General features: G+C 44.7%; 4 protein-coding genes across 4 annotated transcripts in view; 3 read left to right on the top strand and 1 right to left on the bottom strand.

Moving 5' to 3' along the window:
- Positions 1–5,298, top strand: part of LOC143989878 (uncharacterized) — a 41,466-nt gene extending 36,168 nt beyond the window's left edge. The window contains exon 4 of the mRNA XM_077490157.1: positions 3,652–5,298. The gene's annotated coding sequence lies outside the window, so the exon portion shown is untranslated. The remainder of the gene's footprint in view (positions 1–3,651) is intronic.
- Positions 1–9,113, top strand: part of LOC143989560 (uncharacterized) — a 44,830-nt gene extending 35,717 nt beyond the window's left edge. Inside the window, 2 exon segments of the mRNA XM_077489740.1 lie at positions 5,325–6,709; positions 6,712–9,113. Of these exon segments, the coding sequence (XP_077345866.1) occupies positions 5,325–6,709; positions 6,712–6,810 (1,484 nt within the window). The 3' untranslated portion in view covers positions 6,811–9,113.
- Positions 1–24,560, top strand: part of LOC143986903 (uncharacterized) — a 1,023,878-nt gene that overhangs the window by 178,859 nt on the left and 820,459 nt on the right. The gene's annotated exons all lie outside the window — the stretch shown is intronic.
- The window catches only part of LOC143989536 (uncharacterized), a 297,691-nt gene that overhangs the window by 136,783 nt on the left and 136,348 nt on the right, over positions 1–24,560 (bottom strand). The gene's annotated exons all lie outside the window — the stretch shown is intronic.

Below are 24,560 nucleotides of genomic sequence, written 5' to 3'. Positions count from 1 at the left end.
ATGCAGAAAAAATCCAGCCTAAGTTTCACATTAAGGAAGTACAATGCCTTGAAAAAGTATTCATACCCCTTGAAATTCCCCACATTTTGTCATGTTACAATTGGGCAATCAGGGCGCAGTGTAAGCTAGCTGTTAAAGAAAGGGGCCAGGGCGTCTTTAACAACCGAAGAGTTATCAACTGTCAATGGGTTTCCCAGCTGACAGCTGAATAAAAAAAAGTGCCAGTAAAAATAAATAAAGAAAAAAACGTCATTATATGGAAGTGATTGGCCTTAAAAGGGGTATGGTGGCCTGAGTACTGCCCTGGGGGACATGTATTAAGAAAGCAGGAGCAGCGATTTTAATGATGCTTAACGTGCAACAATGAAAATGAATTATTCCTTTAAATATTGTTCCTGGGGGGCCCCTTAATGTGCCTGTAAAGTGACGCATTTGCAGCATATACAGAACATGCTACATGCTCCATACCAGACCCCTAAACAAGCATGCAGCCTGGCAGGTCAGGATAGGGGGCGACGAGCTAGCGCCCCCCCCTCCTGATCCATACCAGGCCACATGCCCTCAACATCAGGAGGGTGGGTGTTTTGGTCCAAGTGACTTTTCGGAATTTGGAAGCCCCCTTTAACAAAGGGGGCCCCAGATCTCACACCCCCTATGTGAATGGGTATCACACCCCTACCCATTTACCAAAAAAAGTGTCAAAAAGTAAAAACCACAAGAGACTGTTTCTGACAAATCCTTTATTAAAAAATGTAGTCCACGCCCTCGCCTATATAAGAGCTGTCAAAGGGAAGAGAGAGCATACAGCAGGTAACTTCGAATGGAGGTGGAGCATTTTAATTCTTTCCTATTTTTCTGCTCCATCGGGGGCCCTGTACTGACAGGCACTTATAAAGCATCACCGATGAGGTGGCATGGATGGACACTGACAGGCAATGAAAGGCGGAACTGATGGGTGGCAATGATGGGCATCACTGATGGCACTGGCAGGCATTGCTGATGATCACTGATTGGCATCCATCTGCCTGTGCACTGATTGGCATATCCCTGGTGGTCCAGGGTGGCATACCTGGTGGGCATCCTTTGTGGGCATCCCTGTTGGTCCTGTGGGGGTCTGTGCTGATTATCAATCAGAGCAGACCACACTGTCAGGATAGCCGCCGATCAGCTCTCCTCTACTCGCGTCTGTCAGACTCGAGTGAGGAAAAGCCGATAAATGGCTCTTCCTGTTTACACTGTAATCAGTCATGATTGGACATGGCTGATCATGTGGCAAAGAGCCTTCATCAGAGGCTCTTTACCGAGATCGGTGATGCAGTGTCAGACCGACACACCGCAACTCCGATCACCGCGCTGTGCACACGATCGTGGCTTTTCCTACTGGACAGCATATGATGCTCAGTCGGAATAAATGAACCAATAATGGAGCAGTGATTGTAACTACTTCCCGCCCAACCTATAGCAAAATGACGGCCAGGCAGGAAGTGGTTAAAATCGCTGCTCCTTTAAAAACAATTGTTTTAAAAACTTTTTTTGCATTGATACATGTCCTCAGGCATTATCCAGGACCCCATACACTTTTTCATGACAAATAACTTGCATATAAGCCTTTCAAATGAGGACTTTTGATTTTTCATGTCCCATAGACTTTAATAGAGTATTCATGTTGGCTAGAATCCTTTGCCTGTTCGAGATGTTCTGGTGCAAACCGAACCGAGGGTGTTCAGCCCATCCCTACAGCTGGCTGTGCTGCTTTCTGCTCCACAGCCGCCTGCCTACTGTGCATGCGCAAGCCGGGCTGCTCTATCTAACTGGCCCTGCAGTCTATTTGGACCTGTGATGTGTCCCAGAAGGCTGCAGGCAGGAAGAAAGGAGGAGAACTTTTTAGGTACTCTGAGTGGAAGTGGGAGTGGGTACCTGTCAAAACCAGGTATCTACTCCCCCCAAAAAAATGACATGCCAAATGTGGCAGAGGAGGGGGGAGGACTTAAATCGGATCAGTTAGTAAACAGTTAAATAGAAATAGTATATCAGTGAGATATAGATTTGGTAATGACAGTGTATGGAGGGGAGAGAAAAGTTGTATAGAATAGAGGAAGTGAACTGAAGGGAACAAGACTGGGAAGAGGAGTGGGAAGCCCATCTGCATATAGTGGGAAGCCCATCTACATATAGTGGGAGAGGCGTAGGAAGACCAGCTACATATAGTGGGAAGCCCAGCTACATCTAATGGAAGAGGAGTGGGAAGCCCAGCTACATATAGTGGGAGAAGAATGAGAAGCCCAGCTTCTTATAGTGGGAGAGGAGTGGGAAGCCCAACTACTTATAGTGGGAGAGGAGTGGGAAGCCCAGCTACATATAGTGGGAAGCCCAGCTACATATAGTGGGAAGCCCAGCTACATATAGTGGGAAGCCCAGCTACATGTAGTGGGAGAGGAGTGGGAAGCCCAGCTACATGTAGTGGGAGAGGAGTGGGAAGCCCAGCTACATGTAGTGGGAGAGGAGTGGGTAGCCCAGCTACATATAGTGGGAGAGGATTGGGTAGCCCAGCTACATATAGTGGGAGAGGATTGGGTAGCCCAGCTACATATAGTGGGAGAGGAGTGGGAAGCCCAGCTACATATAGTGGGAAGCCCAGCTACATATAGTGGGAGAGGAGTGGGAAGCCCAGCTACATATAGTGGGAGAGGAGTGGGAAGCCCAGCTACATATAGTGGGAGAGGAGTGGGAAGCCCAGCTACATATAGTGGGAGAGGAGTGGGAAGCCCAGCTACATATAGTGGGAGAGGAGTGGGAAGCCCAGCTACATATAGTGGGAGAGGAGTGGGAAGCCCAGCTACATATAGTGGGAGAGGAGTGGGAAGCCCAGCTACATATAGTGGGAGAGGAATGAGAAGCCCAGTTACATATAGTGGGAAGCCCAGCTACATATAGTGGGAGAAGAGTGGGAGGCCCAGCTACATATAGTGGGAAGCCCAGCTACATATAGTGGGAGAAGAGTGGGAAGCCCAGCTACATATAGTGGGAAGCCCAGCTACATATAGTGGGAGAGGAGTGGGAAGCCCAGCTACATATTGTGGGAGAGGAGTTAAAGCCCAGCTACATATAGTGGGAGAGGAGTGGGAAGCCCAGCTACATATAGTGGGAGAGGAGTGGAGAGCCCAGCTACATACCTGTATAGTGGGAGAAGAGCGCTCTGTCATAGAATGATAGGAAGCCAATAGAATGTAGCTTAGCAGCCTCAGATGGACATGTTGGCCTCCTGGGCCCCCTCTGGAACTGATAGGGCCCGGGTACCATACAGAAGAGCCAGTGGTACCCCCTTAACAGTGACCCTGCACACAAGTACTATGAATACATAAAGTGTACATACTCTGATATTTGGTTATAGCACAAGATGGCGGCATTGAATATAGAAAATAACTAAATGGGTAACATTTCCTGGTGGGTCAGTGAGCCTTACTTGTAAAACATTAGTGACTCTATTATATGACTTCTAGAAGGATCTATAAATCTGACCACATTGTAATCATATCATTGGATGGAGATGTCTGTCCTTTGCTGAATCTGGAACATTGTGGCAAATTCCTGGAGAGTAAATATAGAGGTGAGGGATTATGGGAGAGTGATATTTATCTTTGTATTACACAGAACTGTACAGTAATAATGAAGAAAACTACAAGAAGGAGATCTCATTATATGACCACAAGATCCTCAAGAAACAAGAATCCCATCACCATCCCCCCACCTCCGTCCCCGATCCCTACAAGACACAACATGGAGAAGATTCTAGAAGTCACCAAGAAGATGATGGAGCTGCTGACAGGAGAGGTGAGGAGGATTCTGGGAATTCTGGGACATTATCCAGTAACAGACAAGGATGTGTCTGGATGGTGACTGTATCATTGTGTGTGTCAGGTTCCTATAAGGTGTCAGGATGTCACTGTCTATTTCTCCATGGAGGAGTGGGAGTATTTAGAAGGACACAAGGATCTCTACAAGGACGTCATGATGGACAATCAGCCGCCCCTCACATCACCGGGTAAGAGGAGACTTTATTGTAAAGGAGAGAGCAGTACGGAGGCTCCACCTAGATCCCCCATCATCTGATAAACACATAGAAACAATGGGGGTTATTTACTAAAGGCAAATCCACTTTAAACTGCAAGCGCAAAGTACACGTGAAATTGTCCTGAAAGTGCACTTGGAAGTGCAGTCACTGTAGATCCGAGGGGGACATGCAAGTAAAAGAAAAAACATAAATTTAACTCGCATGTGATTGGATAATAAAATCAGCAGAGCTTCCCCTGATTTCAGATCCACTCCTCAGATTTACAGCGAATGCACTTCCAAGTGCAATTTGAAGTGCTCTTTGCATTTGTAGTTTGTACTTGTAGTGCAAAGTGGATTTTCCTTTTGTAAATAACCTCCTATATGTATTCAGTCTCAGGAGATGGGAGGCAGCGGTGTGGGACCTGCAACTTGTCTCATGTAAACATTTCATCTTCCACTGATTACTGAATACCAATATTATGAGTCCTGACCCTTGCACTGTATACTTTATATTCTACATTACATACTCCTGACCCCTGCACTATATACTCTATGTTGTACATTACATCATTCTGATACTATATAGTCCTATCTGTTGTATCTTATACAATATGTTGTACATTACATAGTCCTGACTTCTGCTCTCTCCCCTCCCCCCACTGCTATATATACACATAATATGTATTCTCTTTTGTTACACCCATTTCCTACCAGCTGGACATTTTATATCGGATGATGTGATTGGAGCACAGACTTTTACATGGTGATAATAATGTGATAACATCCTCAGACTTTGGACCCTTAAGCAGAAAGTGATAATGGGGGAGGAGTCAATAACCCAATGATGGGGGTCTTCAGGATCAGTCCAGTCTTCATCTTGGTTGATCTCCCCCCATCCTCACTCTCTGACCTCTGGTGGGGCTCAGCCCCGCTGTTATTCATGACTAAATCATGGACTAAATAAGGAAGTGCAGGACTTCTTGTGTTGGGAAGATGGCAATGAGTGATAGAGGGGGAGGGGACACTCGTCCTATAATCCCCTCATCACTGTCACTCCTATAAAAGACAGTTCTCGTTGTTTCCTCCCTCTCTGACTAAGGTCCATGAATAAAGAAATGATCTGGTAGGAGATCAGAGGACCCATTTACTAGTTACCTTGAGGGGGGAATTGTAAGATCCTCAGAGACAAAGCTGCCTGATGTGGGCGGAGTCCTGGTTTAGGGGAACCAATCAGCACATGTCTAGTAATAATCTTTGTATTTGTATTTTAGTAGATGGACGGGAGATGAGTAAAACCTCAGAGGATTGTCTCACTTTGTCTCCAGACTGTAAAGTAGAAGATGAGGACATCACACAGTATAGTTCAGGAGAAAACCCGACTACCTCAAATGTCCATCCGGCACCACACAGTGTAGATGGACCATCGTATTCCTCTTATCCTGAGGAACCTCAGACTGTGAGGGACGGGGCCGTCCTTCCAACAGAGAAGAGCTTTTCCTGTACTGAGTGCGGGAAGTGTTTCCCTTCTAAATCCAGACTTAATAGGCATAACAGATCTCACACCGGGGAGAAGCCATATTCCTGTCCTGAGTGCGGGAAATGTTTCCAATCTAAATCCAAACTTAATAGGCATAACAGATCTCACACAGCAGAGAAGCCACATTCCTGTCCTAAGTGCGGGAAGTGTTTCCGTTTTAAATCCCAACTTAATGTGCATAAAAGGTCTCACAAGGGGGAGAAGCCGTATTCCTGTCCTGAGTGCGGGAAGTGTTTTCGTTTTAAATCAAAACTTAACGACCATAAAATATCTCATACGGGAGAAAAACCGTATTCCTGTTCCGAGTGTGGAAAATCTTATTCACGGACCGCACATCTTTACACACATCAAAAAGTGCACACGGGTGAGAGGCCGCATGCCTGTCCTGAGTGCGAGAAATGTTTTGTACTAAAATCACAACTTTTAATACATCGGAGGTCTCACACGGGGGAAAAGCCGTATTCCTGTTCTGAGTGCAGGAAATGTTTTTCGAATTCGGCACATTTATCCACACATCGGAGATCTCACACGGGGGAGAAGCCGTATTCCTGTTCTGAGTGCGGTAAATGTTTTTCCATTCGGTCCAATCTTGAAAAACATAAGAGGTTGCACACAGAGGAGAAGCCATATTTCTGCTCTGAATGTGGGAAATGTTTTTCACTGAAGTTCAATCTTTACAAACATCTAAGATTTCACACAGGGGAAAAGCCGTATTCCTGTCCTGATTGTGGGAAATGTTTTTCAATGAAATCCTCTCTTTCTATGCATCAGAATTCTCACACGGGGGAGAAGCCATATTCCTGTCCTGAGTGTGGGAAATGTTTTTCAGTGCAGTCCAATCTTTACAGACATAAGAAATCTCACACAGGAGAGAAGCCATATTCCTGTCCTGTTTGCAAGAAATGTTTTTCAATGAAGCCCAATCTTTCCAGACATCAGAGATCTCACACAGGGGAGAAGCCATATTCCTGTCCTGAGTGTGGGAAATGTTTTACAGTGAAGTCCAGTCTTTCCGCACATCAGAGATTGCACACGGGGGAGAAGCCGTATTCCTGTCCTGAGTGTGGGAAATGTTTTTCAGAAAAGAGCAATCTTTCCACACATCAGAGATCTCACACGGGCAGAAGCCGTATTCCTGTCCTGAGTGTGGGAAATGTTCCTCACTGAAGTCCTGTCTTCCTGTACATCAGGGACCCCACACAACCCTTGAGGTGTATTAGAGCCTTGAGTGTGGGAAATGTCTTCTATATGAATGTTGCTGGACATCACAGCTCTCATGTGGGGAAGAAGCACACCCTGATATACACCTCAGATATACTCCATGACTGATATTCATCATGGAAGAAACAGTTGATAAGGAGATCAGAGATCACCAAAGACATGAATGAAGTGTTGTACTGTGTTGGCAATTGATAGCAGTAGAAAAATAAAAATGGAGTCATTACCTCTCATTGGCATTGTGTGGTGGGTGTAAGATTTCAGAAACATTTAGAGGTCTATTTAAGAAAGAAAATTAGTTGAACGAATGTGACAAGTTTTGGTCATATTTTTTTCATATGATCATTGGCTCCATCTAGTGGCCATAATGAGTGTTTTACACTACATTTACTGATGGAGATGTTATGACTCGTACACACAATCGGAATTTCAGCCAGCAAAAGACCGATGAGAGCTTTTCATCGGGAAAATGTGACCGTGTGTACGCTCCATTAGAATTTAGCTGGCTGAATTCCCGCCAGCAAAAATTTGATAGCGTGATCTCAATTTTCTCAATGGAAAATCTTTCTATTAGAAATTCCGATCGCGTGTATGCATTTTCAACACGCAAAAACTCACGCATGCTCAGATTCAACTACGACGTGGAAGCTATTGGCTACTAGGTATTGAACTTCCTTTTTCTAGTCCCGTCATACGTGTTGTACGTCATCCCATTCTTGGCGGTCGGAATTTGGTGTGACCGTGTGTAGGCAAGACAGCTTGAGCGGAATTCCCACTGGAAAACCATCAGAGCTTTTTCCGACAAGAATTCCGACCATGTGTACGTGGCATTAGAATCACTCTGCTGTGCTCAGTGTAATGTATATAGCTCTCATTAACCCTTATACTGCCAGAGCTGTTTTTGTATTTTTTTGCTCACATGTTAAAATTTCCATTTTTATCCTGAAGATTCGTGTAGAACCTCCAAACATATTTTCTGAAAGTAGAGTGCCTGGAGAATAAAAGTATGGTAGTTTATGTCACATGATATTAGCTCAGTGGTTTATCAAGTGTAAATTTCATTAAGAAATACATTGAGTGTCATTTTTAAAGGATAATTGCAATATTTTACCCAGTTTTTGGTAAAATATAAAAGATGAGGTTGTACCAAGTAAATAGATACCCAACATGTCCAGCCCTAAAATTGTGTGTGCTGATGAAATGATGACAAACTTCGGTTCTCAATATTTTCCCATAGGTGACGCTTTAAAAGCCTTTCCAGGTCCTGTGTGTAGAGGTAACCCAGAATAATGGATGTAAAATGATTTCCCGCACTCTGGCATGCATGGTGTTATGTAGTATATGTAGTGCAATCATTGTTTCCTTTATTATATAGACATCGACAAAATGTTGTTTGTTTGTAAATAAGAGGGAACTCAAAGTTTTGGGGTGGGGTTATAAGTTCTTGGGTCATAAGGAACAGATTAACCCCAATATGATATCATTTTTTGTTGTGACAGGTTCTCTTTAATGAGACATCAGGAGTCTATCAGACCCCTCATGTCCCTCCTGCCCTCCACTGAAGATAATGGAGAGCAGATCATGCTCCATTCTTACCCCCTCAATCTCCTCACATATCACAAACTTACTGAGAGACATATCAGTGTGGATGTCACACCATTTCCTCAAACTTAATCTTTCTAAAACTGAGTTTGTAATATTTCCTCCTCCCCATCCCCTCCCTAGGACTTTACCATAAAGATCAATGGCACAACCATTGGTCCCTCCACACACACCAGGGTGCTGGGTGTAATCCTAGACTCTGACCTCTCCTACAGTCCCCATATCCAATCACTGGCTACATCTTGCCCCTTAACCTCCACAATGTTTCTAGAATTTGCCCCTCCTGACTAACGATACCACAAAATAACTTATTCACTCCTTGGTTATTTCCCATCTTGACTACTCCAACTCTCTCCTCACTGGCTGACCTTTACACAGGCTATTTCCCCTTCAGTCTATTATGAATGCTGCTGGTAGACTAATACACCTCACTAACTGATCCATGACTGCTGCCCCTCTCTGCCAATCCCTTCACTGGCTTCCCCTCCCCCTCTGTATGAAACACAAAATACTAATTGTCACTGACCTAGCCAGGACAGGTAGCTAATTAACGTTGAGTTTATAGTATATGTCTGTTCTAATTATATTCCTGTGTGCAGTTTGTATTATTAGGGTAATATGATCGGGAGGGGGATGTCCTCCTATGGTGTATATATTCTGTGTTAGTTTGTTCAAATAAATGTGTTCCAGCTTTGCAGCCAAATGAGTCCTGCCTAGTTCTTGGTTGTAATATGTGGCTATAATATCTGATATCGATCTTCAGACTGGAGGAAGCGGTATATGATGGAAGCACTCAAGCAGAGTGGGAAGCGATTCCGTTACACTAACCACAACATACAAAGCCATCCACAGCATCACCCCCAGCTACATCACCAACCTCATCTGCAGATATCTCCCAAATCATCCTCTCCGCTCTTCCCAAGGCCTCCTGCTCTCTAGCTCCCTTGTTTCCTCCTCCAATACTCACCTCCAAGACTTCAAAGTGCTGGCACTATATAAATCCTGTAAATTAATAATAATTCACAGCTTCTTCAGCCACAGGCGTCGGGAATGATGGCAATGAACTCAAAAGTCACCTAATACATATCACTTCCGGGTTCATTCTAGCTACGGGGATCAGCGAGCGGATGTTCTCTGGTCTCTCGCTCTCTCTTCTACCCAGTGGCACCCACCATGCTAGGCCCATAGGTGGGATAGTGGACCCCAACAAACAGTGGGCATATGTGGAAACCATCCAGCGTCAGTTTGGAAAGCTTGCCCTGTGAGGATATCTGGGAGCGCATTTAGTCTTCACCAAAATGTTCCACAAGGGTACTGCTGGTCTCTGTGACAAATGATTCCACCATTGTAGGTAGGTTTTGTAATGTTTCCCTGAATATCGTAATTTGGCGATTTTCACCATTGGCAATGCCTATAAGATATCGAATCTTTGTGTTTGCCGATACTCTGATACCAGACTGGTAATATTATAGATTTCCATAACCAGGAATGAGATGAGGAAGGATCCATATCATGTCCAATCATGAAGCAGATTTCTGGCCTCACTCACAGCTTTACTATCAGACCTAGAGGAACCTCTAATGTCCTCCAGGCAGTACAGTACAGGGTCAAAGTTATTTACACTAACCCACTAATCCCCAGGTGACAGCTGAATGGACTGGATGGGGACACGTCATCAGTTGTTGGGACACTGAAAGTTTCTAATCTCCAAATAACCAGCCTGAGCTGCTATATATCAGAGCAATAGTATTACTGCAGTCAGAGGTTCACTGAGTCAAACACCTATTTTGTTCAGTTGTTTACCAAACGCTCAAACAAGCTAAATTCTGAATCTGGGGTCAGTCCAAACCTGGAGCTCATTTCTAGTGGTCAGTGTAGTGGCCTTTTTCATTGGGGACCAGTTGAAGAATGTCCCCTTATATCAGTGATCAATGTACTGGTCCCATACATTGGTGACCAATGGGAGAAATGCCCCCTTATATCATTGGTTAGTGTAGGTCTCTTACATTGGTGATCAATGGGAGAAGGACCCCCTTATCTCTGTGGTCAGTGGGAGAAGGAAATTCTTACATCATCATCGGTGGGAAGACTGCCCCCCCTTACAGATCATTAATGTCAGTTGTTACTGAGGCACAGAAATTGTTAATTTCTCAAGGAACCCCTAGAAATCTTTGGGGGAACCCTGGGTGAGAAAGGCTGGAATGCAGCGTGGCATGGAGGTGATCAGCCTGTGGCACTGCTGAGGTGTTATGGAAGCCCAGGTTGCTTTGATAGCGACCTTCAGCTCATCTGCATTGTTGGGTCTGGTGTCTGTCATCTTTCTCTGGACAATACCTCACAGGTTCTCTATGGGGTTTAAGTCAGGCGTGTTTGCTGGCCATTCAAGCACAGTGATACCATGATCATGTGACCAGATATTGTTAGTTTTGGCAGTGTGGGCGAGTGCCAAGTCCTGCTGGAAAATGAAATCAGCATCTCCATAAAGCTGGTCAGCTGAGGGAAGCATGAAGAGCTCTAGAATTTCCCGGTAGAGGGCTGTACTGACTTTGGACTTGATAAAACACAGTGGACCAACACCAGCAGATGACATGACTCCCCAAATCATCACGGGGTGTAGAAAATGTTGCATTTCATTTGGAAATTGCGGTCCCAGAGTCTGGAAGAGGAGTGGAGAGGCACAGAATCCAAATTGCATGAGGTTCAGTGTAAAGTTTCCACAGTCTGTGGACATTTCATTCCTGGCTTTTTTTTTTTTTTTAAACGGCACACCGACCCTCCAAAAGCCCCCCAAATACATAGAAGGAACTTGGGGTGGGGGGGGGGAGACTGTGGGCTGTTTTGGTAAATTGTAAAACACTCTTCCTTTGTAAATGTCAACACAGCTGCAGCACTTTCTGTACATCACAGAGATGCCCCTTCACAGGCAGGATTAGGACCCCCCCAGGATTAGTACACCCCCCAGAAATAGGACACCGTCAAGACACGTTGTTATGTTACACAGTTCAGCTCCTTGGAGGTACATAGCACACCCAGAGAGTGAAGGGTTAATCACAAGCTGATGGTGGCAGTAGCGGTGCTTGTTTTATTCAGCCGGCTCCCAGCTGCACAGTAATGCCCTGTACACACGGGTCGGACATTCCCACAACAAAATCCGTCGGATTTTTTCTGACAGATTTTGGGCCAAATTTGTCTTGCATACACACGGTCGCACAAAGTTGTCAGAAAATCCGATTGTTCTGAATGCAGTGACCATAAACGGGCCAGTAGCCAATAGCTTTTGTCTCTTAATTTATTCTCAGCATGCGTGGCACTTTGTGCGTCGGATTTGTCTACACACGATCGTAATTTAAACAATCGAATTTTGTTGTCTGAAAATTTTAGATCCAGCTCTCAAACTTTGTGTGTCGGAAACTCAGATGGAAAAAGTGCGATGGAGCCCACACACGATCAGAATTTCACACTCTTTCTGTCGGAAAATCTGACCGTGGGTACAGGGCATAAGAGGGATCTGGGTGGCTGTATAGCTGCCTGATCCCATTTATACTGCAAGCAGCACGGCCCCCGCAGTGTGGTTCCTGGGCTCTCTTGTTCCTCTTGGGATCCCAAGACCACACCCAGGGGCTTCAGGAGGCCAAGTGGGAGGGGACTGGTGACCGTCCATCCCCCAATCTCCTCTGAATGAAGGCGGCAGTCCTCAGCTCTGAGTGGTTCCCTTTTCTGAGCCGTCATTCCCTGGATGACACCGCTAAGGAAGCATCTACCAGAGCGCCATCTGTGCATTGGAGGGTAGAGGAGACATTGGAGGTCTAATACACCCCCCATGTCTCATAAAGAGGACCTGTCACCTGCCCAATGATATCACATGGGGGGTTTATTAACTTCTTGTGATAGCAATAAAGTGAAATAAGAAAAAAAATAATTGTAATAACATTTATTTAAAAAATTAAAATGATGAACAAAATGTATATAAAAACATGAAAAGTAACCCCCATTGCCCCGCACATACCTGTAAACGCACCCATACTGTATATATATGTATGTAGAGCGTGATTGCACCACACATGTGAGGGATCACCACGAATGTCGGAGTGAGAGGAATAATTCTACCACCAGAGATCACACTTATCTCTAAACTGATGAGCAGGAAAGCGCCTCCTATGGAGATTTTTAGGTACTGCAGTATTTTTCCATGTCACCGGCACACACAATGTTATTACTTGACATGTTTGGTATCTATTTACTCATCACAACCTCATCTTTTATATTTTACCTTAAAATTGTGTATAATGTGTGTGTGTTCCCACCCATGAAAGTGGGGGGCATTTATTTCCGGTGAGTGGTGCCCAGAGGGGGCAGGGGTGACACGAGCACTAAGTGGTGTATATATAAGGGAATGGAGCGATTTTGTCTTCACACTTATTAATGGACTTTGAGGAATGTTTGGAATGTGATTTTTTTTTACGGTTTGTATATTTTCATCATGGCACCAATGTGAATGGAGAGGTGTTGTTGTGGTTATTACACCAATTTTTCCACTATTTTATGTATAAAAAAAGTATTGTAGAAAAGATCACACCATAGAAAGTAGAAAATAAACCCGGATATGAAGGTGACATTTGTGTACGAGGAACACCTTAACAATTACCACCATTTTATTCTCCAGGGACTCTGCTTTCAGAAAATATATGATTGGGGGTTTTATCTAATCTTCAGGCCCAAAATCTCCATATTACCATGTGTGCAAAAATAATGGAAAACCAGCTCTGGCAGTGAAAGGGTTAATGTGAGCTAGATGGGATCACTCTGATGTGGTCACACTCTAAACATTAGAGCTCCCCCTAGCTGCAGCCTGGTAATAACATTGCTAGGAGGTCTATTCATTTATCTGCTACATACTTCCCATCTTTATAAAAACGTCTCTTGACATTTAGGTCTATTTATAAATAATATACATAGCGATCTGCCCGGTGACAATGCATGTACATCCCCTCTGTGTGAATGGGGGGATTGAAGGAAATAAGAGATCTGCTGAGCTGGTTGAAACTTTTCCATCAAATGAAAATAAACAATTTTACATTTGTTCATTAGATGGCGATAACATGATTCTTAGCGCCATCTAATGGCAAAATGCAAATTTTCAGGTTTAATATTGTTGCTTTGATTAATTTATACCCTTCAGTGTGTTCTGTACTCACCAGTGTATGAGGATGATCTCAGTTATCTGTATGAAGACATGGCTGATGAAGAAAACTAAGGGGGTCTACTTGACAAGCATTCATCCAAATTCTGTCCATAATGTAGCAAAGTGATTTCCTATGATGGTCAGCTCCATCTAGTGACCATAATGGGGTATTTTTCGTGACATACCTCCATCAGTAAAAAAATAATCACAATACTGCATTATGTTTCAATATTTTTTATTAAAGGTTTTCAAAACAATACAAACATTAGTCTCATTAATGCGGTAAAGTAATACATCAAGCACAATGTATAATGGGCTAACACACCAGTCAGTTCCGTAAACATGTTGGCGGCAGTGAAATAGGTGTCTTATCCAATAACCCCGGATCACATAGGATCCCAGCTGCCGAAGCTGCTACCTCCAGAGTGATATAATTAACCAATCGTGTAGCTAGCACCGCTAAATGAGAGATGTAAAGAATTCAACAGAGAACAGTAAAGAAAAGAAGAAAGACCCCATAGCAGGGGAAGAGAAAGAAAAGAGAGTAGAAAAAGGCGGAAAAAAGAGGGAAAGGGGGAGAACTGGACGGGAGGGGGGGGGGAGCCGTAGTCCTGGATCCTCAAACTCATGCTACCGTGACAACGTTAAACAGCATGCGTCCCGGAACCATTAGTTAGATAGACAATCCATGGATCCCAAATTCTATGGAACATTTTCATCCTGTCTTGAGATAGTGCGGATAACCGTTCGTTCAGCATTAACCATGACATTTTATGTTTGAGCTGGGCTATCGGTAGTACGGCTGATCTCCAGTTACGAGCTATGGTGATCTTAGCTGAAATAAATATAAAGGTAAGGAGCCTCTGCTGAGGCCTAGAAGTCTCTGCCGCCTTGCCCCCCAAGAGGGCCAGCTTAGGTGATTTCCTCAGGTTCAGTGCCGTGATAGTATAGACAAAATTGAACACCCTAATCCAAAACCTTCTGACCTTCGGGAATGACCACCAAATATGGTAAGTGGTCCCCACCTGGCCGCATCCTCTAAAACAATGGGACGGAGCTCCCGGAACAAAAACGGCCAATCTGGCTGGGACCATGTACTACCGCAACAATACCTTGTAATTAGCCTCTATCACCGATGTGTTGGCGAGAGAGCGATATGCCGTCTCAGAGAGCGTGCACCAGTCTTCTAATTCAAAGGATTCCTGAATGTCCCGCTCCCACTGGATCATGTAGCTCAACTTCTTCCCTGGTCCCCTAAGTAAGGTGTAGATGGCTGATATATGGCCTCTAATTTTGTCATATTGCATACTCAGCTGCTCCATGGGAGTCAGGGAACCCAGGACTCCCCTACGGACCATACTCTGCACGAAATGCCTTAATTGGGCACATCGAAACTTCTCCGAGGACGGCATATCAAATTTTTCAGTTAGAGCTTGTTCAGAAAGTATACCCCTACGGTCACACAGGTCAGCAATGCGCAATAGCCCTTTATTCGTCCACCAGCTAAACAGTTGAGGAGAGAGGCCCGGGGTGAACTCCTTGTTGTTAAGCAATGGCGCCAGCGGATGGTGGGGCGAACTGAATTTGTATATTTTGGACAGCCTATCCCATATAGCCAGTGACAGGGTAGGACACAGTATCAGTGGTCTGTCTTTCACGGGAAACCATAATAGCTGTGAAACCTGTGAGGGGCGACAGGAATAAGACTCCATATCCATCCAAATAGCATGTGTATGGCGTGAATGGTATCTGGTAAGGTGGGCCAACTGAGCCGCATGATAATATTTCTGCAGATCCGGCAGGCCCAGTCCCCCCTGTTTCCTTAGGGTGTACATTGTACTCCTGTTCACCCTGGGCCTCTTGTGTCCCCAAATAAACCTAAGGATGTCATTTTGCAACATTTGAAGATCCCTACGCGGTATAGCCACCGGTAGGGTGCAGAACAGATACAGTATTCTAGGTAACACATTCATTTTAATAGAGTGTAGTCTGCCGAACCACGATGGAGGGTGTAATTGCCATTTAGTTAGGTCCTCTGTCAGTGTCTTGTAGAGCGGGGGGTAATTCTTCCTGTATAATAACTGGATAGTCGGGGTCAGATTAACACCAAGATATGGCAGTGCCTCCGACTCCCACTTAAATTGGTATGTGCTCTCTATAGCCGTCTGCGTGGCCTCTGGCAGGGAAAGATTAAGCGCTCTAGATTTGGACTGATTAACTCTTAACCCCGAGATTTCGGAAAAGGGTTGAAGAATCGCATATAGGTTAGGGAGAGAAGTAATTGGTGACGTCAGCGTGAGCAAGAGATCGTCAGCAAACAGTAGGCATTTATGATCTCTGTTTCCACACCTAATCCCCTGAACATCCTGACATTCCCTAATCCTAATGGCCAGTGGCTCTATCGCAAGAACAAACAGGAGCGGGGACAGTGGGCAGCCCTGCCTCGTACCCAGTCTAATCGGTAGAGGCTCAGATGAATATCCCCGCAGCATCAACGATGCCGATGGTGTGTCATAAAGCGTTCCCGAGGAGAGTCAAAAAGCGCTCACCAAAACCATATCTGCGTAGGACAGCAAATAAATATTCCCAAGAAAGGGAGTCAAACGCTTTTTGAATATCCAACGATAGCAGCATACCCCGTCTAGAACCTCCCCCATCCCAATCCGACTGCACTGCTGATATAAGATTAATTAGCCTGCGGGTCTGATCCGATGCCTGTCTAAGCGGGACAAAGCCAGCCTGGTCAGGATGGATATAGTTTGGCAGAAAAGTGTTAAGTCTAAATGCTAAGACTTTTGTTAAAATCTTCAAATCGGTATTGATCAGGGAGATCGGTCGGTAATTCGCGCAGTCTCCATGATCCTTGCCTGGCTTAGGAATGACACTAAGATAAGCTACATTTTCATGTAGGGGTATCTTGCTTCCCCTCCGAAGCTCATTAAAGTAAGAGCACAGGTGAGGAATCAGGACATCCTGGAATTTCCTATAATATTGGCCTGGAAAGCCATCCGGTCCAGGGGCCTTCGAGGGGTGCAGTGACTTAATCGCCATTTTAATCTCCAATTCCGTGAATTCAGCCTCCATCAGATCCGCGTGAGCTCGCGTCAATTGAGGCAGCGGAACATCACGGAAAAAGAGATCAGCTCTACTAGAATCGTACGCAGTCTGTGAACCATAAAGCTTGGAATAGAACTTGTAAAATTCCCGCAGAATTAGTTCAGGGTTTTGTGTGGAGCGACCCGTAGAAAGCCTCAGTTTAGGTAACGTAGGCGTATATGGTCGGGGAACCAGTTTCCTGGCCAACATAGTATTTGGTTTGTCACCCATGGTATAGTACCTATGTTTAGTCCAGCCAATATGTTTTTCAGCCTGAGTCGTCAGAGCTAAGTTCAATGCCAGTCTAACATCGTCAATCGTATGTCTGATGTCGTAGAGCGGGTGATCATGTTGTTCCCGCAGCAACTGGTCCAATTTGGTCTCCAATTGCCGAATCTCATGGTCACGTGCTCGTTTTTGCCTAGAGCCTATTTGTATCATAATGCCCCTAATCGTGGCTTTGTGAGCCACCCAATTAATCGTGGGTGACGTATCCGAGGAGTTATTACTCGCAAAAAACTGCTGTAATGCTTTGTCAATTTCAGCGCACAAAACGGGGTCTTTCAACAGACTAGAATTCAAACGCAACGGGGCCGGGGAAGCTTTGGACCACAACCCAGTCAATGACATCTTGATCGGAGAATGATCCGACCAGGGGGTGGATAGTATCGATACCGACATTAGATACGGAAGCAGAGGTGTGTGGACCAAAATATGGTCTATCCTGGAATATGTATGGTGCACCTGCGAAAAATGCATATAGTCTCTAGTCGTGGGATTGGACTCCCTCCACACGTCAATTAAATCATAAAGATGTAAGAGTCTAGCCACCCTATTACTCCCAGTTGGCGGTCTCTTGAAAGTGGGTCTGTCAGGGTTGGATTTGTCCATAACTCTGTCCAGCGGGATGTTCCTGTCTCCCCCCAAAATCACCTGTCCCTGGACCTTGGGCATCAGTGTCCGCAACATCTTGCTAAAAAAGTCCACCTGTCCTGAGTTTGAAGCATAATAAGATACAAAGGATACAAGTTGGTCATGGATTCGTCCCACGGCCATGATGTATCTGCCACCCTTATCCTTAATTATGGTTATGGTCTTAAAAGGGGTACGTCTAGAAAAAGCAATAGCTACCCCCCCCCCCTTTTTATCGGATCCATTAGCCAAGTAAAACTGCGGGTATTTTACATTAAGGTAACGTGGAGCTGACGTCTTAGAAAAATGTGTTTCTTGCAGTAGCAATATATCAACCTTCTGTTTGTGATAAAATTGAAAGGCTTTAGTCCTTTTAATCGGGGAATTAAAGCCATGGACATTATGAGTGATCACCGAAAAGTCGGACGAATACGACTTAGCCATCGTGGTAGGGCAGAGCACTCTTACCTTGTAGCATCATAAGGGCGGGCATAGCCTTCAATAGATGGGATTCACATTCCACAGGTTCCCAATACCATCGTATGTAGGTTAGGGTCAGGACTACAGCTCGGGGAAGATAGGAGGTAGAAAAAGAGAGGAAAAGAAGAAAAAACAGAGAATTAGTTAACATAGAAGACAAGGGCCGTAGGCCCACAAACTTATACCAGTAGACTCGTGTAAACCGTAGAACAAGGTGGGAAATAATCCCTGCCGGATAGAGTGTCCTTTCCGGAAGTAGCAAGGGTACCTCTCTCCAAAGAGAGAAGGTAGTCTTGCAATGGAGCAGCATGGATTTCCGATCCGGCCCAAATGGCCCTCGCTCCAATGCATGCCAGCAGTGCGGATTCAGGTCCCGCATGCTGTCGGACAGTGAGTTACACTAGCTTCGCGAGTCGTCCTACCCCGAGAGTAACGGCCCCAGGGCAAGCAGGCACCTAATGGCCCCCCCCCCGCCCCAGCACCCCCCCGGGGGAGGCCCCACGGGCCCCACCATAGGACAGACCCCATACCCCCATGTTATTCAGAAACAGAATTCAAACATCAAACCATGAGGACGCTGTAAAACCTGTCCAAAAAGAGAAAGTAATAATAAAAATAAAAATAATAAAGAAAAAAGCACATTAACTTTAAGTCAGTCATGGAAGAACCGTGTCGGGTGGAATAAATCCAAAAAATAGGAAACTGCACTATGGTTGTGCTAACAGGGTGACTACGCAGTCGCGCAGGCACGGACGGACTCAGGTATGTCCCTCAGGTAAAAAGATAGTAGTATCCCTTCTGCTGCAAGTGGTAAGTCCAGGATTTCAAGGAGGGCATGAAAGTGCATTCTCAGGATTCCTGGTCCTCTGGGGGGTTCCTCTAGGTGGGTTCCGCTTACGCTCCGTCCGAAGTGGGAAGAGTGGGCGGCGTGCAGGAATCGGAGGAGAGGAGGCTGATGAGTCCCTCGAGATGATGCCCAAACCAAGTAGTAATTCTTCTCCCTCCGGCAATGTGGAAAATGAGTAGGATTTCCCATTATAGGTGAAAGATAGTCTAAAGGGGAAGGCCCACCGATATCTGATCTGCTGGTTGATGAGATGTTGTAGCAGGGGTTTCAAATTTCTACGCTTTTGCACTGTAGAAGGAGCGAGGTCAGTAAATAACTGAATAGACGACCCACAGAGAGTCAAGTCCTGTCGACTGCGGGCAGCAAGCATCAACTTCTCTTTGATTTGGTAGTAATGCGGTTTAACAATAACATCACGAGGCAGGCCATCAGATCTAGGGGCAGTAAGGGCCCTATGGATGCGGTCGATTTCCATGTGATGCGGTGCTATGTCTGGGACCAAGTCCTTCATTAACTCCTGCATTGCCCCTTCCAGAACGGTATGCGTTTCGGGCAGGCCGCGAATCCGCACATTGTATCTACGAGAGCGATTTTCCAAGTCCTCGATTTTTGTAAGGGCATCCTCCAACCTGTCCTGGAGGTCTGTGAGCATGTGGGTATTCTGGTTAACCCTTTTAACAGTGCCTTCAACTTTAGCTTCAACAATGTCAAGTCTCTCACCAATACTGTGAATGTCCCTCTTAAGGTCAGTGGTAATCAAAGTGCAGGCCTTAGAAAGCTCCTGTTGTAGCATCGTGGAGAACCGAGCTAGTAACACTGTGTCCCCGGAGTAATAAGCTGGCTGGGGTGCTATGGAAGCAGAGCTAAGCTGACTAGACATGGCCTCTGCCAGTTCAGCCATATTTTTATCCATAGAGGATCCAGGGGAGCCCACCAGTTCCTGTGCATCTTCATCTATGGCCGGGGAAGGGGGATGCGAACGGAACTCACCCTGCTGCTCTTCCTCCATGTCCCCGGAAGATTGTGAGGAAAACGGATCCCTGGGGAGTTTCCGGGGAGTTCTGCTGGCTTCATCCCTCAGGAAGGCTGCAGCTCCGGCCGGGCCTCGTGTGTCTCGGCGTCCTGGCGCCATCTTGGATTGCGGCCTGCGCTCAGGAGAGGACCCGGACCCCCCGGTGAATTGTAGGGCTTTACGCTGTCCTTTTTTCGGCTGGCCCCGAGCCCGCCTATTCATCACCCACACCGGAGCTTCCCGCTACCGTATTCGTCGCCGCTGTCCCGCTGGCTGCGCTGATTGTAGCTGAATTTGGGCCGGATCGTGCGGAGCTCTCTCAGAGCACGTCTGCGTCCGAGATCCCGCGCATGCGCACTACAATACTGCATTATGACCACTAGATGGAGCCAAGGAAATCAGTGTATGAAATAATATACATCCAATATTCATCACAGCCAGGTGAATGGCGCTCACATTAAAATTTATTTTTTTTTTTTTATATAAAAAAAGAGGAATATTTGGCTACTATTAATGTACCGCATCCAATATACTTTATATATCATTTCAAAAAAGAACCTTGTATGTCAGACTTTATTGATACAAAAAAGGGCAAACACAAAAATAACAAAATATAAATCTTTATTACAAATAGTAAAATTATGTGTTAAAACCACATGGGAACAAATCCATCAAACATTAGGCCATATAGATTCATAATGACTCATTTAGCTTTGCCAAATTGTCCAAGAGGTTGATGCGTTTCATATCAATAAGCTTCTTCAGGACCTTTTATGCCTTGGCAGCAAAGAAAATCAGCCTAACTAAAAACAACATACAGAATGTAAACACATAGCAATCTCATCATTTTATAACATCATAAATTATCATCTGTGCTACTTACACAATGCTTGGGGGACATAGCAAGGAGACGGCGATAAATGGCGGGGTCAAAGTAGTTAGCATAGTCAGCTGGTCATGAGTTATGATAATAGACATGTGCATGAAAAAAAAAATTTTTTTTTTACTTGTACAAAATAAAAGTTACACCCAAGCACATAAAATGAAATTAGTCACTATTTCACAGGCGCACACAAATTTAAAGTTTGACGTGTTGGGTATCTATTTACTTGGCTTTTATATTGTAAATAAATGGTTCATTTATTGTATTTTTCTGCCCCCTAAGATTAAGATAAGTGTGTTTTTTTTTTACAAAAAAAATTGTGTTTCCTAGACCTTTGCACTAATATCATGTGACATAAAAATATGGAACTGCTGCCATTTTATTCCCCAGGGTGTCTGCTTTCAAACAATATATAATGTTTTGGGGTTTTATATAATCTTCAGGCCTAAAATTATTTTTCATATGTGGGCAAAAAACACAAAAACGGCTCTGGCAGTGAAAGAGTTAAAGGAAACGTTCACCTTCGGGAAGATGTTACATGTTCCTGTTCCTGCAGTGGCTCAGTGATCCGAGTCCTCTGTGTGACAGCAGTGCGGGGAGAAGTTCCCTGTACCGGCTGTCACTTTATGAAAAGAGCGCGGCCGTGCCATTCATTCACAGAGTTCTCAGAGTACTCAGGACAGGAATACGGCTTCTCCCCCGTGTGAGATCTCTGATGTATGTAAAGCTTAGACTTCTCTGAAAAACATTTCCCACACTCAGGACAGGAATACAGCTTCTGCCCCGTGTGAGTTTTCTGATGTGTATAAAGATTGGACTTCACTGAAAAACATTTCCCGCACTCAGGACAGGAATATGGCTTCTCCCCGTGTGAGTTCTCTGATGTTTGTAAATATCGGACTTCTGAAAAAAACATTTCCCGCACTCAGGACAGGAATATGGCTTCTGCCCCGTGTGAGATCTCCGATGTGTATAAAGATTGGACTTCTGTGAAAAACATTTCCCACACTCAGGACAGGAATACGGCTTCTCCCCTGTGTGAGATCTCTGATGTGTGTAAAGATTGCACTTCTTTGAAAAACATTTCCCGCACTCAGGACAGCAATATGGCTTCTCCCCAGTGTGAGATCTCTGATGTATGGAAAGATGGTACTTGTGTGAAAAACATTTCCCGCACATAGGACAGGAATACGGCTTCTCTCCTGTGTGAGATCTGTTATGCCTATTAAGTTTGGATTTAGAAGGGAAACACTTCCCGCACTCAGTACAGGAAAAGCTCTTTTCTGTTGGAAGGACGGCCCCGTCCCTCACAGTCTGAGGTTCCTCGGGATAAGAGGAATACGATGGTCCATCTACACTGTGTGGTGCCGGATGGACATTTGAGGTAGTCGGGTTTTCTCCTGGACTATACTGTGTGATGTCCTCATCTTCTACTTTACAGTCTGGAGACAAAGTGAGACAATCCTCTGAGGTTTTCCTCATCTCCCGTCCATCTACTAAAATAGAAATACAAAGATTATTACTAGACATGAGCTGATTGGTTCCCCTAAACCAGGACTCCGCCCACATCAGGCAGCTTTGTCTCTGAGGATCTTACAATTCCCCCCTCAAGGTAACTAGTAAATGGGTCCTCTGATCTCCTACCAGATCATTTCTTTATTCATGGACCTTAGTCAGAGAGTGAGGAAACAATGAGTGTTCTGTCTCTCCAATCTAAGCATTGAAAGTGTTATCTCTGTAAATTACAGTTGTGTTGAGATATCGGTAAAGTAATCTTTGTTTATTCAGCTGACAGTGACTCCATCCAGATGACACCTTGAAGATCTTGTGAAGTTAAACAACTTCCCATCCCACATATCATCATATGACGTCCGCAAGGTGGCTCTCTCATCCTGGGTGGGCGTCATATGATGTCCTTGGCTTCCCACCGGCATAGGGGCACACGTGCCTGCCACGTCACCAAGGAACTGATGCATGTGCCCAGCGGCCACGATGTCCGCCGGGCACACACGATCGCTCGTGACAAAGCAGGACCCTGGATCTGTGTGTGTAATCCATGTCCTGTCAGGGGAGAGGAGACAGATCATGTGTTCCTAGTACATAGGAACACTGATCGTCTCCTCCCCTAGTCAGTCCCACCCCCCACAGTTAAAACTCACAGTCAGGGAACACATTTAACTCCTTGATCGCTCCTAATGTTATTTACACAGTAATCAGTGGTTATTTATAGCACTGATCGCTGTATAAATGTCAATGGTTTCAAAAAAAGGTGTCAAAAGTGTTCGATTTGTTCACCACAATGTCGGAGTCACAATAAAAATCGCAGATCATCACCATTACTAGTAAAAAAAAAAAAAACACAGAAAAAAAAGAAGAAGAATAAAAATGCCATAAATCAATAACCCACTTTGTATGCGCTATAACTTTTGCGCAAACCAATATACGCTTATTTTTTTTATTAACCAAAAATATGAAAAATAATAAATATCGGCCTAAACTGAGGAAAAACAAACATTTTTTTTTAAATTGGGATATTTATTATAGCAAAAAGTAACAAATATTTTGTTTATTTTTTTTCAAAATTGTCACTCTTTTTATTTATAGCGCAAAAAATAAAAACCACAGAGGCGATCACATACCACCAAAAGAAATCTCCATTTGTGGGCAAAAAAAAGAACATCAATTATGTTTGAGCTCAACATCACATGACAGCACAATTGTCAGTTAAATCGATGCAGTGCCCTATCGAAAAAAAATGGCCCAATCAGGAGGGGGGGTAAATTCTTCCGGGGCTGAATTGGTTACCTCCTACTTTCCCATCGTTACTTAGCATAGTCTTGGTAATAAGACCCATAGGCCAATAGTTGTGATGGAAGAAAATCATCTGGCCTTCAGGAAGAAGCTCAAGACCCATCTCTTCTGAAGACCCAGACGGACACTGACAGCAAAAGCGCCTTGAGGCAATTTAGTTTGCATATGTAGCGCTATACAAGTTATTCATTCATTCAGAATCTGTCTCTTTCAAGAGAACTATGTCTCCCACTTGTAGGTTGGGTTTGCTAGTTTGCCATTTACTGCGACGTTGAAGTTTAGAATGGTACTCCATCTTCCAGCGGTTCCAAAACACAATAGCACAAATATTGAACCTGCTTCCATTGATGCTTGTAAACGTTAGAGTAATCAACTTCCTCTGTGGGAATAGTGGCTATCCCAATATTTTGGGTTAATAAGAGTGGCTGGAGTGAGCAATACTGGAGACACTGGATCTGAGGACACAGACACCAGTGGCCTTGCATTGGTTATAGCAAAGACCTCTGCAAGAAGACTAAGATTTCATAGGTAGGGATGAGCCGAACACCCCCCGGTTCGGTTCGCACCAGAACTTTCGAACGGACCCCACGTTCGTTACGAACGTTAGAACCCCATTGAAGTCTATGGGACTCGAACGTTCAAAATGGAAAGTGCTAATTTTAACGGCTAATATGCAAGATAGTGTCCTAAAAAGGGTTTGGGGACCTGCCTCCTGCCTCAGGGGACATGGGTCAATGCAAAAAAAAGTTTTAAAAACAGCCGTTTTGGCGGGAGCACTGATTTTAATGACGATTAAAGTGAAAAAAAAAAGTGAAATATTCCTTTAAATATGGTGCCTGGGGGGTGTCTGTAGTATGCCTGTGAAGTGCCACGTGTTTCCCGTGTTTAGAACAGTCCCTGCACAAAATGACATTAAACCGAAATAAC

Source organism: Lithobates pipiens, unplaced genomic scaffold, assembly GCF_037356315.1.
Source record: "Lithobates pipiens isolate NorthernLeopardFrog02 unplaced genomic scaffold, aLitPip1_a1.2 Scaffold_18, whole genome shotgun sequence".
Taxonomy (NCBI): domain Eukaryota; kingdom Metazoa; phylum Chordata; class Amphibia; order Anura; family Ranidae; genus Lithobates; species Lithobates pipiens.
The sequence above is the reverse complement of the archived record's forward strand: the minus strand, read 5'-3'. Positions and strand labels throughout refer to the sequence as shown.